Genomic DNA, 19,395 nt, shown 5'->3' on the forward strand with positions numbered 1-19,395 from the left:
TCTGAGTTTAATCTCTTTTGGGTTTAATATAAATAAAGTATAATTAATTGTATTGTAGATATTTAGTGACATATGTATATAGGTTTTTTTAAATTGTATTTATGTATTTTTTTTTTTGATAAATGAAGAATTTACCTTGAAGCTGGATATGAAATTATTGAATAAAAACATTGTTTACTAATCAACACAAAATTTTGAGTAGTTATTTATTATAAATTCTAATAGGTACAATTTTTACAAATATTTTTTAAAATCAAATTTTCAAATAATAGTAGTAACAAAATTCGTTTAAATATTGTAAATTCAAAATTTTATCGAGACATTTGATATATTATAATTTTATTTATTTATGCGTTTTTTTATTATTTAATTAATTTTTTGTTTGTGGTCGACCAAAAAAAAAAATAAAAAAATAATAAAAACTTTGCTACTGTAGCGTAAAAGATATTGAAATATTTTATTGTATAATAATAAAATATTATATATCCCATTTTGCGTTCAATTTTATTTTTCAAAATCTAAAAATTGCACTAAATCAACTTGTTTCTTGAAAATGCGAGTAGTATAACACCAGGTAGGCACTTGGTTTACTTGGACATACCGAGTTTGTTGAATCGTTTAGAACAATATCGAACTGCGAACTATTTTTTAAAAGTTGTTTTCTTTTATACTTCTCATAATAAAAAAGACACGCTAATAGTTACTTATAATATAAAATATGTCATTTATTCTCATTTGACCGAAGCCAATTCTGATGATATATGATTTTTGATATTAATGCGTTGTTATGTAAAGTGGGCCTTAATATGGTGTAAGCATAGTGAAAAATAGGTAGATATTTTTTAAATAAAGTTATTAATTATATGTAATAGAAAAGAGGAATTTTTCATTTTGTTAAAACATATCTTTAAACTTATTTCAGAATCATTTTTTCAAACATATCAAATATTCTATTGTTTGATTTCGACTATCGTTGCTAATTATTTATTTTAAGTCACCTTTACAGGTTTGTGTTAGTTATACTATACCTATAGCTTAACATCGATTTGGAGCTAGCTACTCCGGTAATTTATTAGTGTATTTATTAATATCTAATATTTATTATTGGGATGACAGATATATTCCATGTTATATCGAGTCAGTTATTGTTTTAAAAGAAATATTATTGAAATATTATGTAATATATTAATAATTAATAAATATTGGATTAATTTAAGTTTCATATATATTATTTTTTTTATTTTTATAATAATGTTTATATAACAGAAACTCGTTTAAACAATACAGTGAAATTATTTTAGTTTGATTACAAATAACTTTCTAAGTGCATTCACTTGCTAAATGAATTTACAACTCACGCTGTTAAGTAATAAAGAAGCTATTATATAACCATTAAAATGTAATACATGTAAAATGTAAAAATATAATTATATTAATCTTCATTATTTACTACACGATGATGTTTTGTAAAACTAGTCATTTTTTATGTTGATAATATAGGATTAAATTGAACTTAAGTTTTGTTAATTTATGAAAATTTTATTTCATATCATTATCAAGGAAAATATTATTCGTATAATCCAAAAAAAAAAATGAAAAAGTTGCACTAAAAGAACTTGGCTGTATGTCCGCAGTTATAAACCGTATTTCAATAACACTAAACACAAAATCACAATTCGCACTGTTACATAAACGAAAATAAATGGTAATTATAACATATATCGTACCCCGTCGTGGTCTTCCGGGTGAAGAAACGGTGATATACCATATTTGTTTCGCGAGAATGCGATGAGTTTAACACCAGGCAGGCACTTGGTTTCCTTCGACATACCGATTTAGTTGGATCGTTTGGAGTGATATCGAACTGCGAACTATCTTTTAAGTTTTTTTGCTTTTATACCGGCTATAATAAAAAAAGAGACACTAATCGTTACTTATTATTAAATAAAATATGACAGTTTTTCTCATTCGACCGACGCCGATCCGATTGATATATGATTTTTGACATTATATAAATCTGCTCTAACTTTGACCGATAAAATTCCACCAGTCAGAAATTTACTATAAATTACTTTAAAATGTTATTTTTGAGAAAGCGTGAGGATATTTGTAACCTATATATTTAACCTATTATTCAATTTTCAAGTTTAATCGTGACCGTTGACCGTGAACTGAACTTTTTATTTTTCAATTATTATACTAGATAAAATTAATAGAGAAAGCGACATATATAATAATTATCTCACTAATATGCGACACACACTAACATTTAATTAAGGTGATTGATATTATAGAATAATATTAGAATATAGTTAATGAGAGATAACGTAATAAATGTGGCTTCGTTATCGTAATGTCATCGTGAAGTTGGTCTCTAAATAACAAACACATTAGTATTATTCAATCCTAACATTGGTAAATGACATTCTCCATTACCTTGCAAACTAGACGTTCCAACTGCATTGAAAATTCTCTCCGACAATAACAATTCCAATTGAATCGTTGGTAACTAATGCACTCCAGAATTATGACCTCATGTTCGTAATATCCATGTCTTTATATTACATCACATTAATAAAATAATATAAATTGTTCTATGAATTATATAGCTAACCTACTCTCTACGAAGAGGAGGAATTATGAAATGAAATATAACAAGGAATTGAAAATAAAATGTTAAATTTTATAGATATTTAAATATGTGATTCTGATGAGGTAGAGATACATGTATCTTTTCGATATTTTTTTTCAACAATAACAATAGCCACTTGGATGCGTGGATTATTAATGAACTTAATTAAAACTCCTCTCATGCTCACCGTCACTGGCCCTATTTCATATATATAGTTTTAATTTCCTTCGGATATTGGTTATTAGTTAACTATAAATACAGTTAATCAATTTTTCTCTAAATACATTATCTCCGACAAAAACAATAGTTACTTCGTCGGTTTTCCTGCGAATTAAACATCCTCGCTCACCGACAGGTGTTTTGTTATGGTCTGATGACGATATTATGGATGTTAGATTGTATCCAATTCAATGTTATTCAAATATTTTTAATAAATCGTTGTTTTGATGAAGAGACGTTTGTAGTTCTTGGATAATGGTTTGCTTCACTGTTGGATTGTGAGCACAATGCTTCTCAATTTTCGCATCCGGATTTTTTCTAAAACAAATTTGTAAGCATTGATGATCTGCGTCAGGTAGTGGTGACAGCGCTTTTAGTAAGTGATACGTTTGTCCTTTTATGAACAAATTGTTTAAGATTTTGTTAACTTATTTCTGATACAAATTTAAATGTTATCAGAAAAAAATTTATGGTATACCTCGAAAGTGGACATGAAATTGTCCTGTAGCATATGCTTTACACCAAGCGACATCATTTGGAGACGACTATTATATTTTTAAATGTTGGCAAGAAGTGGCTAGAAACACTTTCCATTCTGGAAACTAATGAGCGTAATTGACCTGGTGGTGAAACCAATTATGGTAATCTTACTTTTCCGCCGGTACAACATAACCCATTAGATCCACTCCTGTATTTTAATGCCTTATTACAGGAGCACTGAATCTGCGAAATCATTCAATTTAATTTTTTCGTGTTCGGTGTCGTTGTGTTTGAAATCCACGAACTCATTACACTCTAAGTCTACAAGTAATAATTGGACGAAATACATCTGTTAAGATATTTGAGTCGTTCAATATGCACCAGCTCATGGTAGACTATATCCTTCTAATACCACTAAATACAAAGAAAACATATTACAAAACATATGAATATATCTGTCGCTTTGCAGCTGATAGGGGTTATCCATCGGGTTTTAAATGTGACCTCTATACATACGGTATAGTAACTTATCAATTTTTCATCATTGGTAATATTCTGGCGCAGTGTATTTTGCTTTATATGATAATGAATAAGAAAATACCTTTCATTGTTCTTTATTTTACAATTATGTAAGAAACTCAGTTCTTTCAGTCTTTGCCCTTTAAGATCTGGTTTGGTATATAGGTTATATATGTATATGATTGCTTACTGTTTTAACTGATTCAATGTTTGTTACGAGCCTTTGCTGATTAATTTTTGTGGACTTTCTTGGTTTGGCTAAATTTGATTAATATAGTGAACATGGTTTCAGAGTACAATAACGTTAAAATGAACACTTATTTATTTACTAGGTAGCCTATTACGTTATTGAAATAAATCAAGGAAAATATATTTATTTCAAAAGGAATAAATTCAGAATTTAAGGAGAATGAATATGCTTTTTCTAATTGGAAAAGTCGCCGAATTTGTTAAAATTATCGGATTTCTATTCTATTAATTCTAATAAATTCAATCAGTAAAATTTTCAGTGAAAACTTGGGCAAAAAGGCTTGTAAGTTCTTGAAACATACATTTCTCTGCATTTTCTTGGAAAACTAATTTTGTATTATTAATGCTGAATAGCAAAAGAAATGAAAATAAATGAATTGAAATATACAAAATGTATTAGTTAATTGTAATAAAATCTTAACTATCTGTATATAATACGCCGATATATAAGTAATTTTTAAAACCGATGTGGTTTATAAAAACAAAATTTTATAAATACAAAATTTTCAAATTAATGTCATAAAAGTTTTCGTAGATTTTTCTAGATATTATAGAAGACTCCACTCTCATCTTAATACCATCGCAACTATTGGTTAAGAGTCGAGCATGATCTGATCTCGAGTATGAAAAATTCAAAGGACCGAACCATTTGATCTTGTAGTAAGGTGAAATATATTTAACAGAAAGAAAATAGCAGTATCAATACATGTGTTTTTAACTCATTGTAAAAACAAATTATAGCTTAGCCAACAAGTAATTTTTAATTTTTCAGAAACCATATTAATAATTAAATTTATTTTAAGTATACTTCTTAGAAAATCACTGACATATGTAACCGAACAATTAATTACGAAATTACAAAAGGATATAACCACTTAATAATAGATACATAATCTAGAAAAACATACGTGTGTATATTATGTCGTATACATAGATTAATATGAGGGCAAGAGAACGAGAACTTTTCGATATTATTATATTTTCACATACCGGATGTTGATATCGTATTTAACCATGATTGATATATATTGATTTTGGCAAATTTTTCTTTAAAGTAAAAAACGCAGTCGAATTTTGAAAGTTTGGGAATTGTATTGTTCGTATAATTGAAATTTTAAGTTATATCAAATCATGATAATATGTCAAGTTACAATATGTACGTAACACATAATATATATTACAATAGACTGTATGAAGTTCCCTGAATAAAATTTAAAAAATTGCAAAAATATTGTATTGTTACAAGTGGTCTTGCGAGGCAGTTTTTTGAAAATATATTTGTCTCCTTTTACAAACTAGGGGATTATCTGGACTGGACCTACAGTTTAACGTGGGCTCCAAACGGTTGTTGGCATTAAGCCTACCGACTGGCGAGTGACCAACTTAGAAATCGACCCAGAAGACATCCGGTCTTACCAAGCCTGGTTACTGGCGTGAGTTTGATAATTTCCTTCATCGGATTTTATAATCTTGTCTAGGCTAATCACATATATTGAACAATCGCAAACATAACTTTATGACCATGTCCCAGCAGGATTCGAACCCGCAACTATCGCAAGATAGTTTGCCTTTACCCTGTCGCCTTTACCACTGCACCACCAAGCCGACATTCTTTAGTTTTAATCCGTTCTAGAAATGTATCTTTTTAGGGGTCTAATTTATTATCCCTTTTAGTTAAATTATAAAACGACTTATTAAGCGTGAAAATTAGAAGTAAAACGAAAACTCATATATGACAAGATAAAAATAATGAGAATGAATCAAAAAAAGTCATTTGGCTAGGAAAATACATATTAAATTTGCAACTATTTATTTTTACGACAACTAAAAATAAAACAGACTGGTTGGAGGTCGTACATAGATGCGCATGTCTTGCCAGTCCACGTGACAAGCGCTGAAGGTGGTATCTTGGATGAGACTGTGAAAACACCTTGGGTACTATTCGATTCTGCAAGTATTTCTGAACATTTCCCAGGCGTTACGAAGTAGTTAGGACATAACGGCGACAAGAACATGCAGGATTTTGCTTCAGCAATGTTAACAAATTAATCTACAGAAATGGGTGTTTGATCTAACACCGATTCTATCGATTAAGCAACCGGATGGAGGAGCATCCATGATAAAATGCGATTTATATATCAAATCGAGAGACCAACACGCCAGATGCCAAGGAAAAAGCAGAAATAGCAAACTTTCTACACGTTAATGGCAACACTCAAGAAGTAATCCCTGGGGATAGGGAGGTTACGGCCCTAGTACTTCAAGGGATTATAGGAGCGTTTGTAGACTAGAGTTTATATTTTACGCGAGACGCGACGCGATATTTGGCGAGACGGGAGTGAAAACCCTGAGGCCCTAGTCTCCTGTCCGTGTCTTGTCCTTATCTCATTTATGTTGTACTAAAAATCACAGAGGGGGTCGCTTAGGTATCGCCCATCCGTCAGCCGACTTCTGCGCAGCATCACTGGAGTTTAACCAGGTCAGATACAGTACTAAGCTGTTGGTAGGAAAACTTACCCTTGTCATATTTCGAATGAATTTGCAAACCTAAAGTGACTTAGAATTTCTTACCTAGAACTATTTGAAAAACAACATTTTTATAACAAGTATTTTATAATTACGGGAAAAACTGAAACTTTTGAGAGAATATCATGGAATATAAATGGGAGCATATTGATAGAGGTTAAAAGCAGAGAACAATCTGATAAATTCGCAAAAATGAACAGTACAGGAAATTTTGAAATAATAGTAGCACGGCACAGACCTTTAAGCTCAATGTGAGGGGCAGTTACATGCAGATATCTTCTAAACTGCGATACTGAAGGAATTATGAGAATTGGAGATCAAATCAAAGAGATCAGGAAGCCACAGCTGTCAAACGAATCAGTACGTTTAAACGACCAAGCGTGCTTTTAACTTTCCAAGTGTTTAAGCTACCTAAATGCTGGTTGGTATGCTCTATCAGGCAATATATACCATTTCCATTGTGTGGTGTTTCAACTGTCAGCGTTTCGGTCACGGTCACACGTAGATACAGGTGAGGTGGAGTTTATAAAAAGGAATATAAAACCAACAAAATAAAATTTACTGAAGGAATATCTTAACTGGAAGCGAAAATAAAGCATAATCAGTTACACCCATTTTGTATTACATCATATGCTTAGTTACACCCATTTTGTATTACATCATATGCTTAAAAAGCATCTACTATAAAACAAATACTGTCTTATGGCACCCAATGTGAAATTTCAGAGGTGGGCAATATATCTAAGACCACTTTAAAAACATTAATTAGGCGTCATAACATCTCCCATGTCTCAAACTTAACTTCCATCCTTTTCCTCTCCCTAATATATTCCCAAAAAACTCCTTCCCGCCACCAACCCTTCTCCACCTATTTTTAACCTGGATAATAATCCTTCCCTAAACCGTCTATTCAAGCGAATACTACGTGAATTATGTCAGATGAATTATACAGCCTCTTTGAAATCAAAAAAATCTCTAAAACATATTGGAAGTTTTATCTCACTTATGCAGGGTTTAATTTTTCAAGAGATAAGTACAGGGTCTCATACCATACAGCTCATTATTCAGAATGTTAGTCATCGGGTCTCATTCCACTTCACAAGAAAGCGAAACAATGTTATAGCAGTTCACCTTTTGGGGAAGATTTTTAAAAGTATATTTCACCAAACTGTCTAAACAGATCAGTTCCATTAGGACCTTATGAATTTAAATGAGCTGTAGGCGGTTAAAAATGTTTTATAGCAGACACAAACTTAATTTACTAGCAAGATTGAAAATCGGCCACTGAAAATTGACACGTGCGCATGAGCAGACATCTGCTAAAGGGTGACCTCCCTTGATTTGCAAAGATTGTGGAAGACTCTTACAGTAAAACATTTCCTGGTGGAATGTGCGAAGCTAGGATTGCGCAGGCTGCTTTGCGGCATTGCCAGCATTATAGAGAGGAGTCACACCATACAATTTGGACAAAGTAATGGAATTCCTTCGCCTGACGGAATTGCTGGCTTAATTCTAACAGAATTCTTGTATATTTTTTATAATTAAGTTTAGTACTATTTGTTATATTTTCTCTAAACTTTTGTATACAATTATTGTTTTGTCTGGTGTTTCTAAACCGTAATATATTGTGATTTCTCGTTAAATAATAGATTGTTGCAATAATGTTGTGTTGCTGTAAGAATTTATATGAATTATGTAAAAACATTGTACTAGACCCTAGAAAGCTTGTGGGCAAACAGGCCTCAAATCATTAACTAAATAAATAAATAAGTAAATAAATAAATTAATAAATAAATAAAAAGTTCGCGCGTTATTCAATGCCCCATGGTTGCAACACTCCCCTGGTCAGGCATTCCATTTGTAAAAAGCTTTGCAGATATGTTGAGTATATGGGTCTCCTTTGACACCTTATCTCATTACAACTCGCTAATAAAATCCCTATACATTCATCATTCGCCATAGGTAGCCCAAATACGACAGTCCAAAAATCGTCGATAAAATCTATGGAATGATATTACATGATCGGAGAATGAAAGTAAATTAGGTAGCTGAAGCTGTAGCCGTCTCAGTTGAGCAAATTTAAATAAACAAAAAGTATAAGCGCAACCGTGTGGGATTTTCAAAGCAGTGTTTGGCGATGTTCAGCGGTAATTTGAACACGTTTTTGCATCCTTTTGGAACATAGATATGTCACAAAACATCAGAGACTAAAGAACAATAAAAGCAGTGGGTTTTTCTGGGTAAACGTGCACCATCGAAAGTCAAGTTGTTTCTGTCGGCTGGCCACCTGGTATCATGTACCTGGTATCACTCGTATCGATTATCTTTAAAAGAGGAAACTATCGCCGTCGAATATTATTTAGAGCTCTTGGACAGATTTTATATAGACTTGATGCAAAAACTACCGCATTTGGCGAAAAAAAGTGTTGTTCCATTAAGACAATCTTGTTACAATCTTGTTAGACAATCAGTTATCTTGCAATCTAGTTATTTTGTAAAAAATCATATTGGTCAGATTAAGCCCCCTACGATTATTTCCTGTTCCTAAATTTGAAGAAATAGTTCAGCGAAAATATATTTGATTTTAACGGATAGATCATTACAGAAGACTCGAGAAAATCTATTATTTGAAAGGAAAAAAAAAATGCTGGATTAAATGTATTTAGTTAAAAAGAGATTACGTTAGAAATAAAAAACTATGTGGCCGAAACAATATCTTTCATTCAAAACACACTATCTATTAAATTTCACTCTTAGTTAATTCTGTTCTATCTCTAACTTTAGTATTTTAATTATATAGTCCTAGTTTGTTTTAAGTTTGTATTTGTAATTTAAGTTATTTATAAATAAACGTTTCAAAACTGAATACGCCTTTGCGGATGAAATTTTATAAAGCAGAGAATATATACAAGTGTATTTTCTTTCCAAATTTCCAATATAATGTATATTTGATTGTGTATATTTGTGTATAGAAAGTGTATATCTCCAAATCTATTCCTCTCTATACAACTATATTTCTCTCCTTAATCAATAAGTGGTTTTAATTATTGTAAACCGAGAAAAATTTTCCAACCATCATGTAAAATTACTGTAAAAATCAGCGCATTGTTCACTATCAATTATTTATGTTTGGCCAATAAAGAATATTATTTTAGTGTTATGAGGTTAGAATAATGTATAGTTAAAAATAGTTAACATTTGTTCAGAACTTAAATTTGACTAATAGTGACTACTTTGAAAGAAACAAGTTTAACTTTTATTAAAAGTTTTACAATTCTTTTTATCACTGTAATGTAACTGTGTAAACTTTTTGGTTTATTATACTCGATTAAAGCTAAACATTTTCATTCTTTCATTTCAAAACATTTAAAGTTGATTTTAAAAGATAATATTTAATAAGCAGGCATTGTAACTAAAAGTGTAAGTGAAGTTTTCAAAAAGACGGGCGCACAATTTGCACAATACCCTTCGGTAACAGCAGTACAAAAACACATTTGAATGTGATGTAAATTTTTGTATTTGGCTTCGAAGATAACATAAAAGGAATATTATTTTAGAGAAAATAAACTCAAATTATTGAATTATTGAACAAACAGCTTGCAAACATGTGTGAAAAACTTATTGTATGTTATAATTTTATAGTATTTTTATTAAAAAAATTATTACATATCATTTACTCCAGATTATCATATTTAACGATGACAGTTTTTTAGACACTGGATTGTCAAGTCCAAATGTTGCGGAGAACAGAAGAATAAAAACTTAAATAATTATTTTGCGTTTATCGTATAATCTAAATCTAATATTTTATTTGGATTCATATACAAATTTTATGTTGTTTTAGGAATATCAATTTTATTTCACGAATTAGTTTTTATCTTATTATGGTTTTTAAAAATACTTACTGGTTTTAAGAAAATAAGTCAAAAAGGTGTCATCCACTGGTATGGAATTCAGATCTTAGATACAATTAAATACATTTTTGTTTACAATTTGACATGAGCTTATAACAAGTGCGTTTGTGTAGTGTCAATATCCGTGGTCGGGTTAATTTCAGAACAGTAGGTCTCTTGATTGATTACAGGATGTTTGCAATTGACAAAATACATTTTAAGTTAAAATATAACACACTTATGTTGTTTCCGTTCACATTAAGTACTTCTGAGATTGTATGACTGATAACGATTTTAAAGGATATGAAATATATATATATATATCAATATATCAATTTATTTAAAGTGTATTTACTAAAATTAGATTTGTTATTTTTTATTACTATAACAACAAAATGAGAAAAATTCTCCATTAATTACATTATGAATTTATAAATGGCTTATATTATAAATATAAATATAACTTAATTAAATTATACTTAATTATATATTTTAATAAAATAATTTTTGATCTTATGAAAATGTATTTCTGTATATTGCTGTTGATAATAAGATGATTTGTTGATAACAAAATTTTTTTAATATTTATTTCTTAATTATCGCAATTAATTTTAGTGTTTTATACTTATTCAATTTTAAGTGTTTAAAGTTTTCTAATGAGCACGAAAAGGCGACATTACAATTGTAAATATTATACTTTTTATTACTCCGTTACTAGTTGTTGCCGACTAATTTACAATTTGATTTAAATCTAGACATAGACATCTCATTATAATCATCACATTACAATACACAAGATCAAACCGTTTGATTATTTTGAGTCTGTGTCTTATTATGGAGTTATACAAGTGTCATTTCGATATTAACGATAGAACTTTGTTCTGGAAAACTTGAATTATATTTGAATTATCTTTTTCGGAACATCTCCATAATTGAATTCTGTAGATCCATATAATAATTATAGCAAATTTAGTAATTCATTATGTACTGATAATTGTGATTTCCTTCCAATTAACGAATATGTTTTCCTATATTTCAACCCAACAATTTTTTTATTTACATTCCTTCTAATGTTACTTTCAGCGAAATTTTAAATTAAGAGTAATTCCGAGATACCTGCTAAATGGAATGAATAGTTTTTGTTGTTGATATGATCTGATTATAGATGAACTCCATATACACATATTTACTTTGATTAATTTTTATTTTTCGGTACATATTTACACACATTATTTATATCTTTACTGGCCTGTTTTAGTATTCGGGTTGCTTCTGTGTTATTGTCTCGAACAGCAAGAATCGCGGTATCTTCAGCAATTTAGCCATCGTGATATTTTTTATTTGTGGTATATCACATGTGTAAAGTAAGTAAACAATTGGTCCCAATAACCTTCTCGTGACACATTTGTTTCAAACATTCTGGTTGTAATGTAAAATTTTAATAATTTAGTGTGTTGCTTCGGTAATATTTTCTTTGGCCTATGAACGAGGCCGTCGTGCCAAACCTTATGAAAAGCTTATGATATATCTAGGAATATATATGAACCTATTTTTATCATCGACTTTTCAATGATATCTGTTGTCCTATGTACCTAATCAATTGGTGAATATTTGTTAATAAAATCAAACTGGTGTGCTGGTATTATGGTTTCTGTCTACAAAAGTGGTAAAAATGAATGGCTTCCAGTGTCATTAATTTTCTGCCTAAATATCTATTGAAACTACTGAAACCAGGTAAGATGACTTTTGTAATCAACTTCAAGACTTGTTCTTGAGTCAGGAATTCCATTCCATTCCATCGAAGGGCATTTGTGATTCGGTTCACTAAATATTTGTCCGAGAAATCCAGAGAATATTGATTTAGTTGTGTTGGATTACGTCTTAATTAACTAGTCTGCGGTTTAACACTAAAAATATATGTCAAGTGTGATGCGAAGACCTGATTGTGGATCTGATTGTGAATCTATTTTGTGTATTATTGTACAGCATCATTGACACGACTCGAACTGGCGAACTTAAAAATTCTCTTACTAAAGAAGTTACTTATAGCGGTAAATACATCTCGTCCACTTTCTACAGCTGAACGATATAGATGTTTCACCAACTAAAGCAAATATCTGACAATTATTGAAGGTGTCACTAAAGTATGACCACCAACTTGATATAAAACACAGCCCTGGATATTCGAATATTTATGATATTGTTTACAAGAAAATCTCTGTTTTTATGAAAATTAAGTGATCAAATTTAGAAAGGAAAATATACGATAATTGTTTCATTATTTAAAAAAATATATTAAATCTAGCGAGGAATAAGACTCCTATTAAGTGCCGGTAAAGTATTAAATGAAAATTAAAAAATGCATAAACGACACTTCAAAGAGATCTTTAAGAAAGAAAGAAGCTGAGAAACCCTTTAGGATTCGGACTCACATTCTTGAGACAGAATTTAGACCGAATGTCGGTTATACAGATAAGATTTCTGAACTTCGCCAATTTAGGAAGGAATGTGTTAGAAGCGGAAAGCGTGACATTGTCTGTATACTGACCCTCATTTTGACTAAATTTTGAAGATAAATATGCTCCTCCAAAATGATTAAAGTTCCTCGGTCAGCTTATGATGGTTTTACTAGCTCTCTGCGAGGGCGAAACTATTTATATGTCTTTGTAGATTTATTTAAAATATATAACAAACTTAAGTGGCAATTATTAGTCTGTTAAAGCAAATTCTATCTTAAGTGCTTCTATCTGCTGGAAAATCGTAGAACATATTTGAGATGAATTAATTAAACCAAGCGCTGTAAACAAACTATATGACAAATTATCTTCAAATTTCGAGCCAGTTGTGCCAACTTAGCGTAGCGTAGCCAAAGCTTTCAGGGTCAAATAGGATGAAGGAGATCAAATAGCCAAACCAAATATTCATGGTAAGAAGCAATCACTGCGCATTTGATGGGATCAGCTCCGATATATCTATTGTGAGGATACCTAGACAAATTAAACAACTAGAGAACGTTATTAACAAAAAATGGCAAAGTAATTTTTCAGTACAACACTTTTCCTCAAAATGTTACAAAACTTTTTGGGTAATTTTTAAGACATTTTATTAGGGAATATATACGTATTCCTCTTGATGTTTTCAGCTATGAAATCGATTTTTTTACATTTTTTAACGAATAAATAAAGTCTATTATTGGATCATGCCTATAAATTATTATTATTACCTATAAGTAATAATTTAAAGGATTTACAACATATAGTGTTACTGTGTGTTAAATCGCATCGGGCGTATTTGTAACTAGCTTCATGTTGAAGCCTCACTAACAGGTTTCACTTATCAGTATGTTGAAACATGTTTTCAGCGCGTTGAAATTGTCTCAAATTTTACCCAGTAAATCGTATTTGCGGGAAGTTTTACTTTTTTACTGCAATTTGAACAAAAAGGCGGCTGAAGGTCATCAAATGCTGTGTGCAGCTTATGATGACAATGCTTCATCGATTTCAACATGTGAATATTAGTTTCAACATTTTAAAAGTGGTGGTTTTGACACCGAAGACAAATAGCCTTCTACACAAGAAAAAAAAATTGAAGACGAGGATTTGAAGGCATTACTCGATTTAAGGATCATCTGTCGGCTGCAATTGATACGTTTGAGCCCAGTATTGCCCGAAAAATGGCCGGAATATAAGAAAAGGCACAACAATATTATTCTTCAGTATGACAGTGCTCGACCACATGCAAATCTGGTGAAAACATACTTGAAAACGTTAAAATAGGAAGTACTACACTATCCACCGTAGACCACCACACCAGTGCAGCACCCTGTCTGCTTACGAAAAACCTTTAAACTTATTTCCTATATAAATAACACGTGGCCTGAAAAGTCCCGGGCTAAACACATAGATGGCTAGATTTATTGCATTCATGGCTTTTTCAGTTAGTATTAAGCTTTAAAAGAAATTTGTTAAATATTCTACTCATAATTATATTATGAGTTCATTATATTATACTTATAAATTTGTGTAATATAAGAGTGATACTACCTTTATTATTTTCAAAATAATGGGTCAAAAACAATTTCGTGCTTCAATTTTACACTGCTCCTTAATGATAAAAAATATCGTTCAAGCGAAGCAATGGCTTGAAGAGTATTATAAGGATACCGCACTATCAAAAACAACAATAAAACATTGGTTTGCTGACTTCAAACGTGGTCGTAGACACCGATGATGCAGAACGCAGTGGACGTTCCAATGAGGTGGTAATACCAGAAAACATAAAAAATACACAAAATCGTTTTGAATGGTCGAAAAGTGAAGTTGCGTGAGTTAGCTAATCGTGAAAATGTCAAAAGAACGTGTTGCTTTTATAATTCATGAGCATTTGACTATGAGAAAGTTCTCTTCAAAGTGGGTTCCGCGTTTGCTCACCAAGACTTGAGTTGACCAAAAACAAAAACGTGGGGATGAATCTGAGCAGTGTTCCGCCATGTTTAAACGTAACAAATTGGAATTTTTGCGTCGACATGTGACAATGGATGAAACATGGATCCATTACTTCACTCTGGAATCAGAGCGATCGTCATGTGAGTGGATAATAACTGGTGACAGGCCTATTTTGATGCAAGAGATAAATCGTTCTACAAAAGTGGTGTTTAAATATGAGAGTGGCCGGAATCATTGTGTGGTCTTAATGGAGATTATGCAGATGAATATGGCCAATTTTGAACAAAAAAAAAACACGCGTTTTCTTCTTTACGCCTTTTCAGCCCATGTCTTATCAAATATTTTATTGTGATATATTTGTAAGCTCTTTTTTGATAGATGTTATTGAAGAGAATAATACGCATTTTTAATTTTAAATTTAGAGAGTAAAGATTTGGAAATCTTAGACTTATAAAATAATTTAATTATTAAATAAAAGGCTATTTTTATAATTAAATAAAGGAAGAAGGTTCTTCAATGCACATTGACCTACTCAAATAATTATACTTTATGCAATCACAGAATGTTTATCTTTATAATGTATTTTGTCTTGTACTATTTTTAATCTGATTTTGGTAAGATGTAATTTCCGTCAACGATGTGCGTCAGACATTTTTACATCAAAATTATTGTGAAGTAATTGATTGAATTGTTTAGTTACTGTACTAAAGATATTCCTATTAAGTTATAATTTACTTATTTATATATATTTAATTCAAGTCTGGAATGTTTTCATGACCGCCAAACGGTAGTTCCCGACAAATTTCCCGTCTATTTTTGTTGGAAATCATGAATCATGGTCAAATTTTTAAGTTGCACTTTTCTTCACTGACACATTTCTATTAAATGTAAGTTTATGTCCAATTGGTAGATTGTACAAATTATATTAGGTTATATGTTTGCGAAAATAAACGTTGCTTCCTTGTGAACCTTGAAATTTTACGAAAATGTAACAAGATTTCCTTTTGATATGATCCGAAAATATCATGGATATTAATATAACTTTTTCGTGTATTTTTAATCTGATTTTGAAGATATTATTTCCGTTGCAAATCGACGTCAAACATATCCACTTTATTTTATGCTTTCCTTGGGATTAAAAATAAATAATATTTATTAATTTAATATGTTCTTTATTATACTTTTACTGAGAATTTCTATGGAATATGTAAAATAATAATTTGATAATTTGGTATATTGTTTCAATCAATTCGTCGTGCTATAAAAATAAAATTATATATACGAAAATGGGGTAATTTAAAGTTAATTAATAGTTTGTATTTTAAATATATTAGTGATGCATATTGACTTTGATCAACTTAGATTATTGGTAAGTGTTACGAAACAATACGAACTTAATGATTATCTATTCTACGGAAAACAGCTGTTACTTTATTAACTTTACTTATTATTTATAAAATGAAAATAGGTTCCAGTAAAGTTCGTCGTATTTTCCAATTAGCAATCAGTAAATATGTCAAAAGGTTAGATGAACAAATTATTTATTCAAGTACATCAGGCATAGAAAGTCTTGGAAGTTTAGAAAGAATTGTCATTTGGAAGCATATAAACAATGATGGGTGTTCTGTAACATCCATTGGACCCGTCTCTCCGCTAAAATACTTGTTCCTAGCACTAGCTAGTTTGTTGGGATAAAAATTTACTCGTTACAAGGAATTCAAAAAAAGTGTGTCTAATTTTCATGGAATGCATCTAAAAATGAGCAATATATTTAATAATATTTTTAAAATTCTATCAAACGTTTTCCATTAAGATTCACTTTTTGTGTATGATGTATTACTCTGTTTTTGTAGTTCTCAGTTCCAAAGATGTCAAAAATAAATGTTTTATTAAAGTAATTAACGACATCCATCGAGAGTTATTAAAAATTAATAGTAAATGACGGTAAAGTAACCTCATCTAAGGGTTAAATTCGATGGTTTTGACATTTCTCTATATAAAATCACTGTTTTCCATTTAGTTTTATTCAGTTTTCAGTATATACAGATGCTAATAATGAAACGGTCAAAATTGCATTTTTGGCATTCATTATATTTGCTTTATTTGAAGAAATCTGCTACCAATATCTATCGAATATCTTTAAAAGCTTGTTGGTCGTTTTTTCGTCATATATCAATTTCGGTGGAGTATTGCGACTGGCACAAAAAGTCATGATTTAATCCATGAAAAATATCCACATAAAATCTTACTATGCATATGGTAGGCTTAGAATTTGTTACGAACTGTTAAATCGAATGAAACTATTATTCCAGAGGTCTACCGACACAAATTCAACGAATTATTGATGCGAAAAGTCCAGAATTGAGCAAAGATATTTCCTTATGTGACAATGTTCGACTACACGTTGCAAGAGTTGTGAAGGATGCACTATCGCAGATATTCTGAAGAATACTCATCAGACCCATCCAACCAAAGATGAGATAAGTTGTCGAAAATGATGGAAATTATTTTGAGTACCGACCGACTTTTCTCCATAAATGCCCTTTTAAAGTTAAAAAATTATCAAAATTGTTTTTAAATTTTTGACTTCAAAACTTCACTTTGAATTCACCAGGCGTTCCCTCTTCTGTTTAGTACTTGTTGAAGACAGTTTCAATAAAAAGAAATCTCAAATGTTAAATATTAAAATTATTAATCACAATTCATGAGAATTTTTTGAATTATTTCGATGAAGTCACGTAATTCAATCTGAACAAAATCCTTACGAGTGTAAACATAGCGGAACGAACATCCATAAAAATAATTACATTGAAGGTTTATTTTGAAGATATTCATCTAACTAAAACTTCGACTAAAACTTCATTTACAGCTGCCGATACTTTTTAAGAAAATCGGCTCAAAAAAATATCGATATATCGATATTTTTCGACAACCCTATACTATATTAATAAATGTATATAATACTATACTACTAATGTTACTATTGGCTCAATTGCCTTATGTATATAAAAAAGATAAGGGATATCGAAGAAACCAAGAGAAGAGTGAGAAAGAATATCATAGTTTTTCGTCCAAAACATTATTGATTGTGCTTAGTAGCCACCTCCAGCCACGCCACTTTAAAAGAGAAATGTGGCCTATTTTAAGTTCAATTTATAAATGACTGGATATATCCCTATCAAACCGGTTTGCTAGCTGCAGTGGTTTGACGGTTCGAATCCCGCAGGGCATGGATGTACTACATGTTTGTGACTGCAACTGTAAATGTATGTAGATAATAGTGTTAAATGACAGTGAGCGAAATGAATCCCAGATTCCAGATGCCAGTAATAACCCTGGCAGGGTAAAACCGGATATCTTCTGGGAAGGCCTCTAGTTTGGCACTTTATTGGTCACAAAAAAAGGATATTTAAAATATAATATAAGAAGAGATCTACCTTCAAGGAAATTATATTGATAAATAATTTAAAGTTTGGTAATTGCTGAATAATGGCTCTTTTTTACACCGGGGATTTTTCAAACGATATATACATTTTTTTCTCTCGGACTTATCTCTTCGATCACTGGATTAACTTAGCAGGATGTAAGCAATTAATAAAATATATGTTAAGCTGCTATTTACGTTCATATTTTAGATATATTATTTCCGTTGATTTTAAGTACTTCAGATTGTACAACAGATAATAGATCTGAAACTGGAGATAACCACTTAAATTTAATTTTTGGACGTGTGCAGTTTTTAGTCCAATTATTATTTAGTACAACAATACAAATTATTATCATCTTAAAAATAACAAAATTACGTACGCATTTTTTCAAGAACGGCGGTAAAAACGGAGATATGGAGAACTTCCTGGGTGTAAACAATATGAGTTGCACGCCATCGACAACACTATCACGACGGGATGTCGTCATTCAAAAGATCTTGTCGTACGCTCCGATTTTTATCATAAAATATAATAATAGGGCTTTTGAACCAACGTACAAAATAACTGCACAAACAAATAACAAAAATTTCTTTTATACCGAACCAAAATAGCCCGCAAGGCCCTGGACGAACAAAAGAAAAAAATCTGGCAGTGGCTGTGGTTATTTTAAAATAATTCAATAAAAAATTGTTTATTGTTTCTTGCTGACGAGACAGGTAATGTAAATGAGACACAACTGCGTGTGTGACGGTTGATAATTTTCGAAATCTTTCAGTATTTCGTTTGATTCACATGCTATCAACCGAAGGTTTAAATTTGAACAAATACATCCCAAGAAAAACAATTTTTGAATCTAATTTCATTGTATTAATTAAATATACAATGGAAATAACATCATTCGGTTTTGTCTGTCGGTTATTTAAGGTCTCTTTTTGTTTTACGGTTTTTGTGTTCAGCTGTGTTTGAAAACGCTTCGTGGGCTCCGACTATAGTCTTAAGACTTT

General features: G+C 30.6%; 1 protein-coding gene across 1 annotated transcript in view; it reads right to left on the bottom strand.

Moving 5' to 3' along the window:
• TpnC73F (Troponin C at 73F) overlaps positions 1-18,937 on the bottom strand; it is a 47,867-nt gene extending 28,930 nt beyond the window's left edge. Inside the window, exon 1 of the mRNA XM_076397506.1 lies at positions 18,771-18,937. Coding sequence (XP_076253621.1) covers positions 18,771-18,878 — 108 coding nt within the window. The 5' untranslated portion in view covers positions 18,879-18,937. The remainder of the gene's footprint in view (positions 1-18,770) is intronic.
• Between the last annotated feature and the right edge of the window lie 458 nt (positions 18,938-19,395).

The sequence above is a fragment of the Rhynchophorus ferrugineus genome, unplaced genomic scaffold (assembly GCF_030347505.1).
Source record: "Rhynchophorus ferrugineus isolate W39M unplaced genomic scaffold, kcgeb_rfMv2 rfM2, whole genome shotgun sequence".
Lineage (NCBI taxonomy): Eukaryota > Metazoa > Arthropoda > Insecta > Coleoptera > Curculionidae > Rhynchophorus > Rhynchophorus ferrugineus.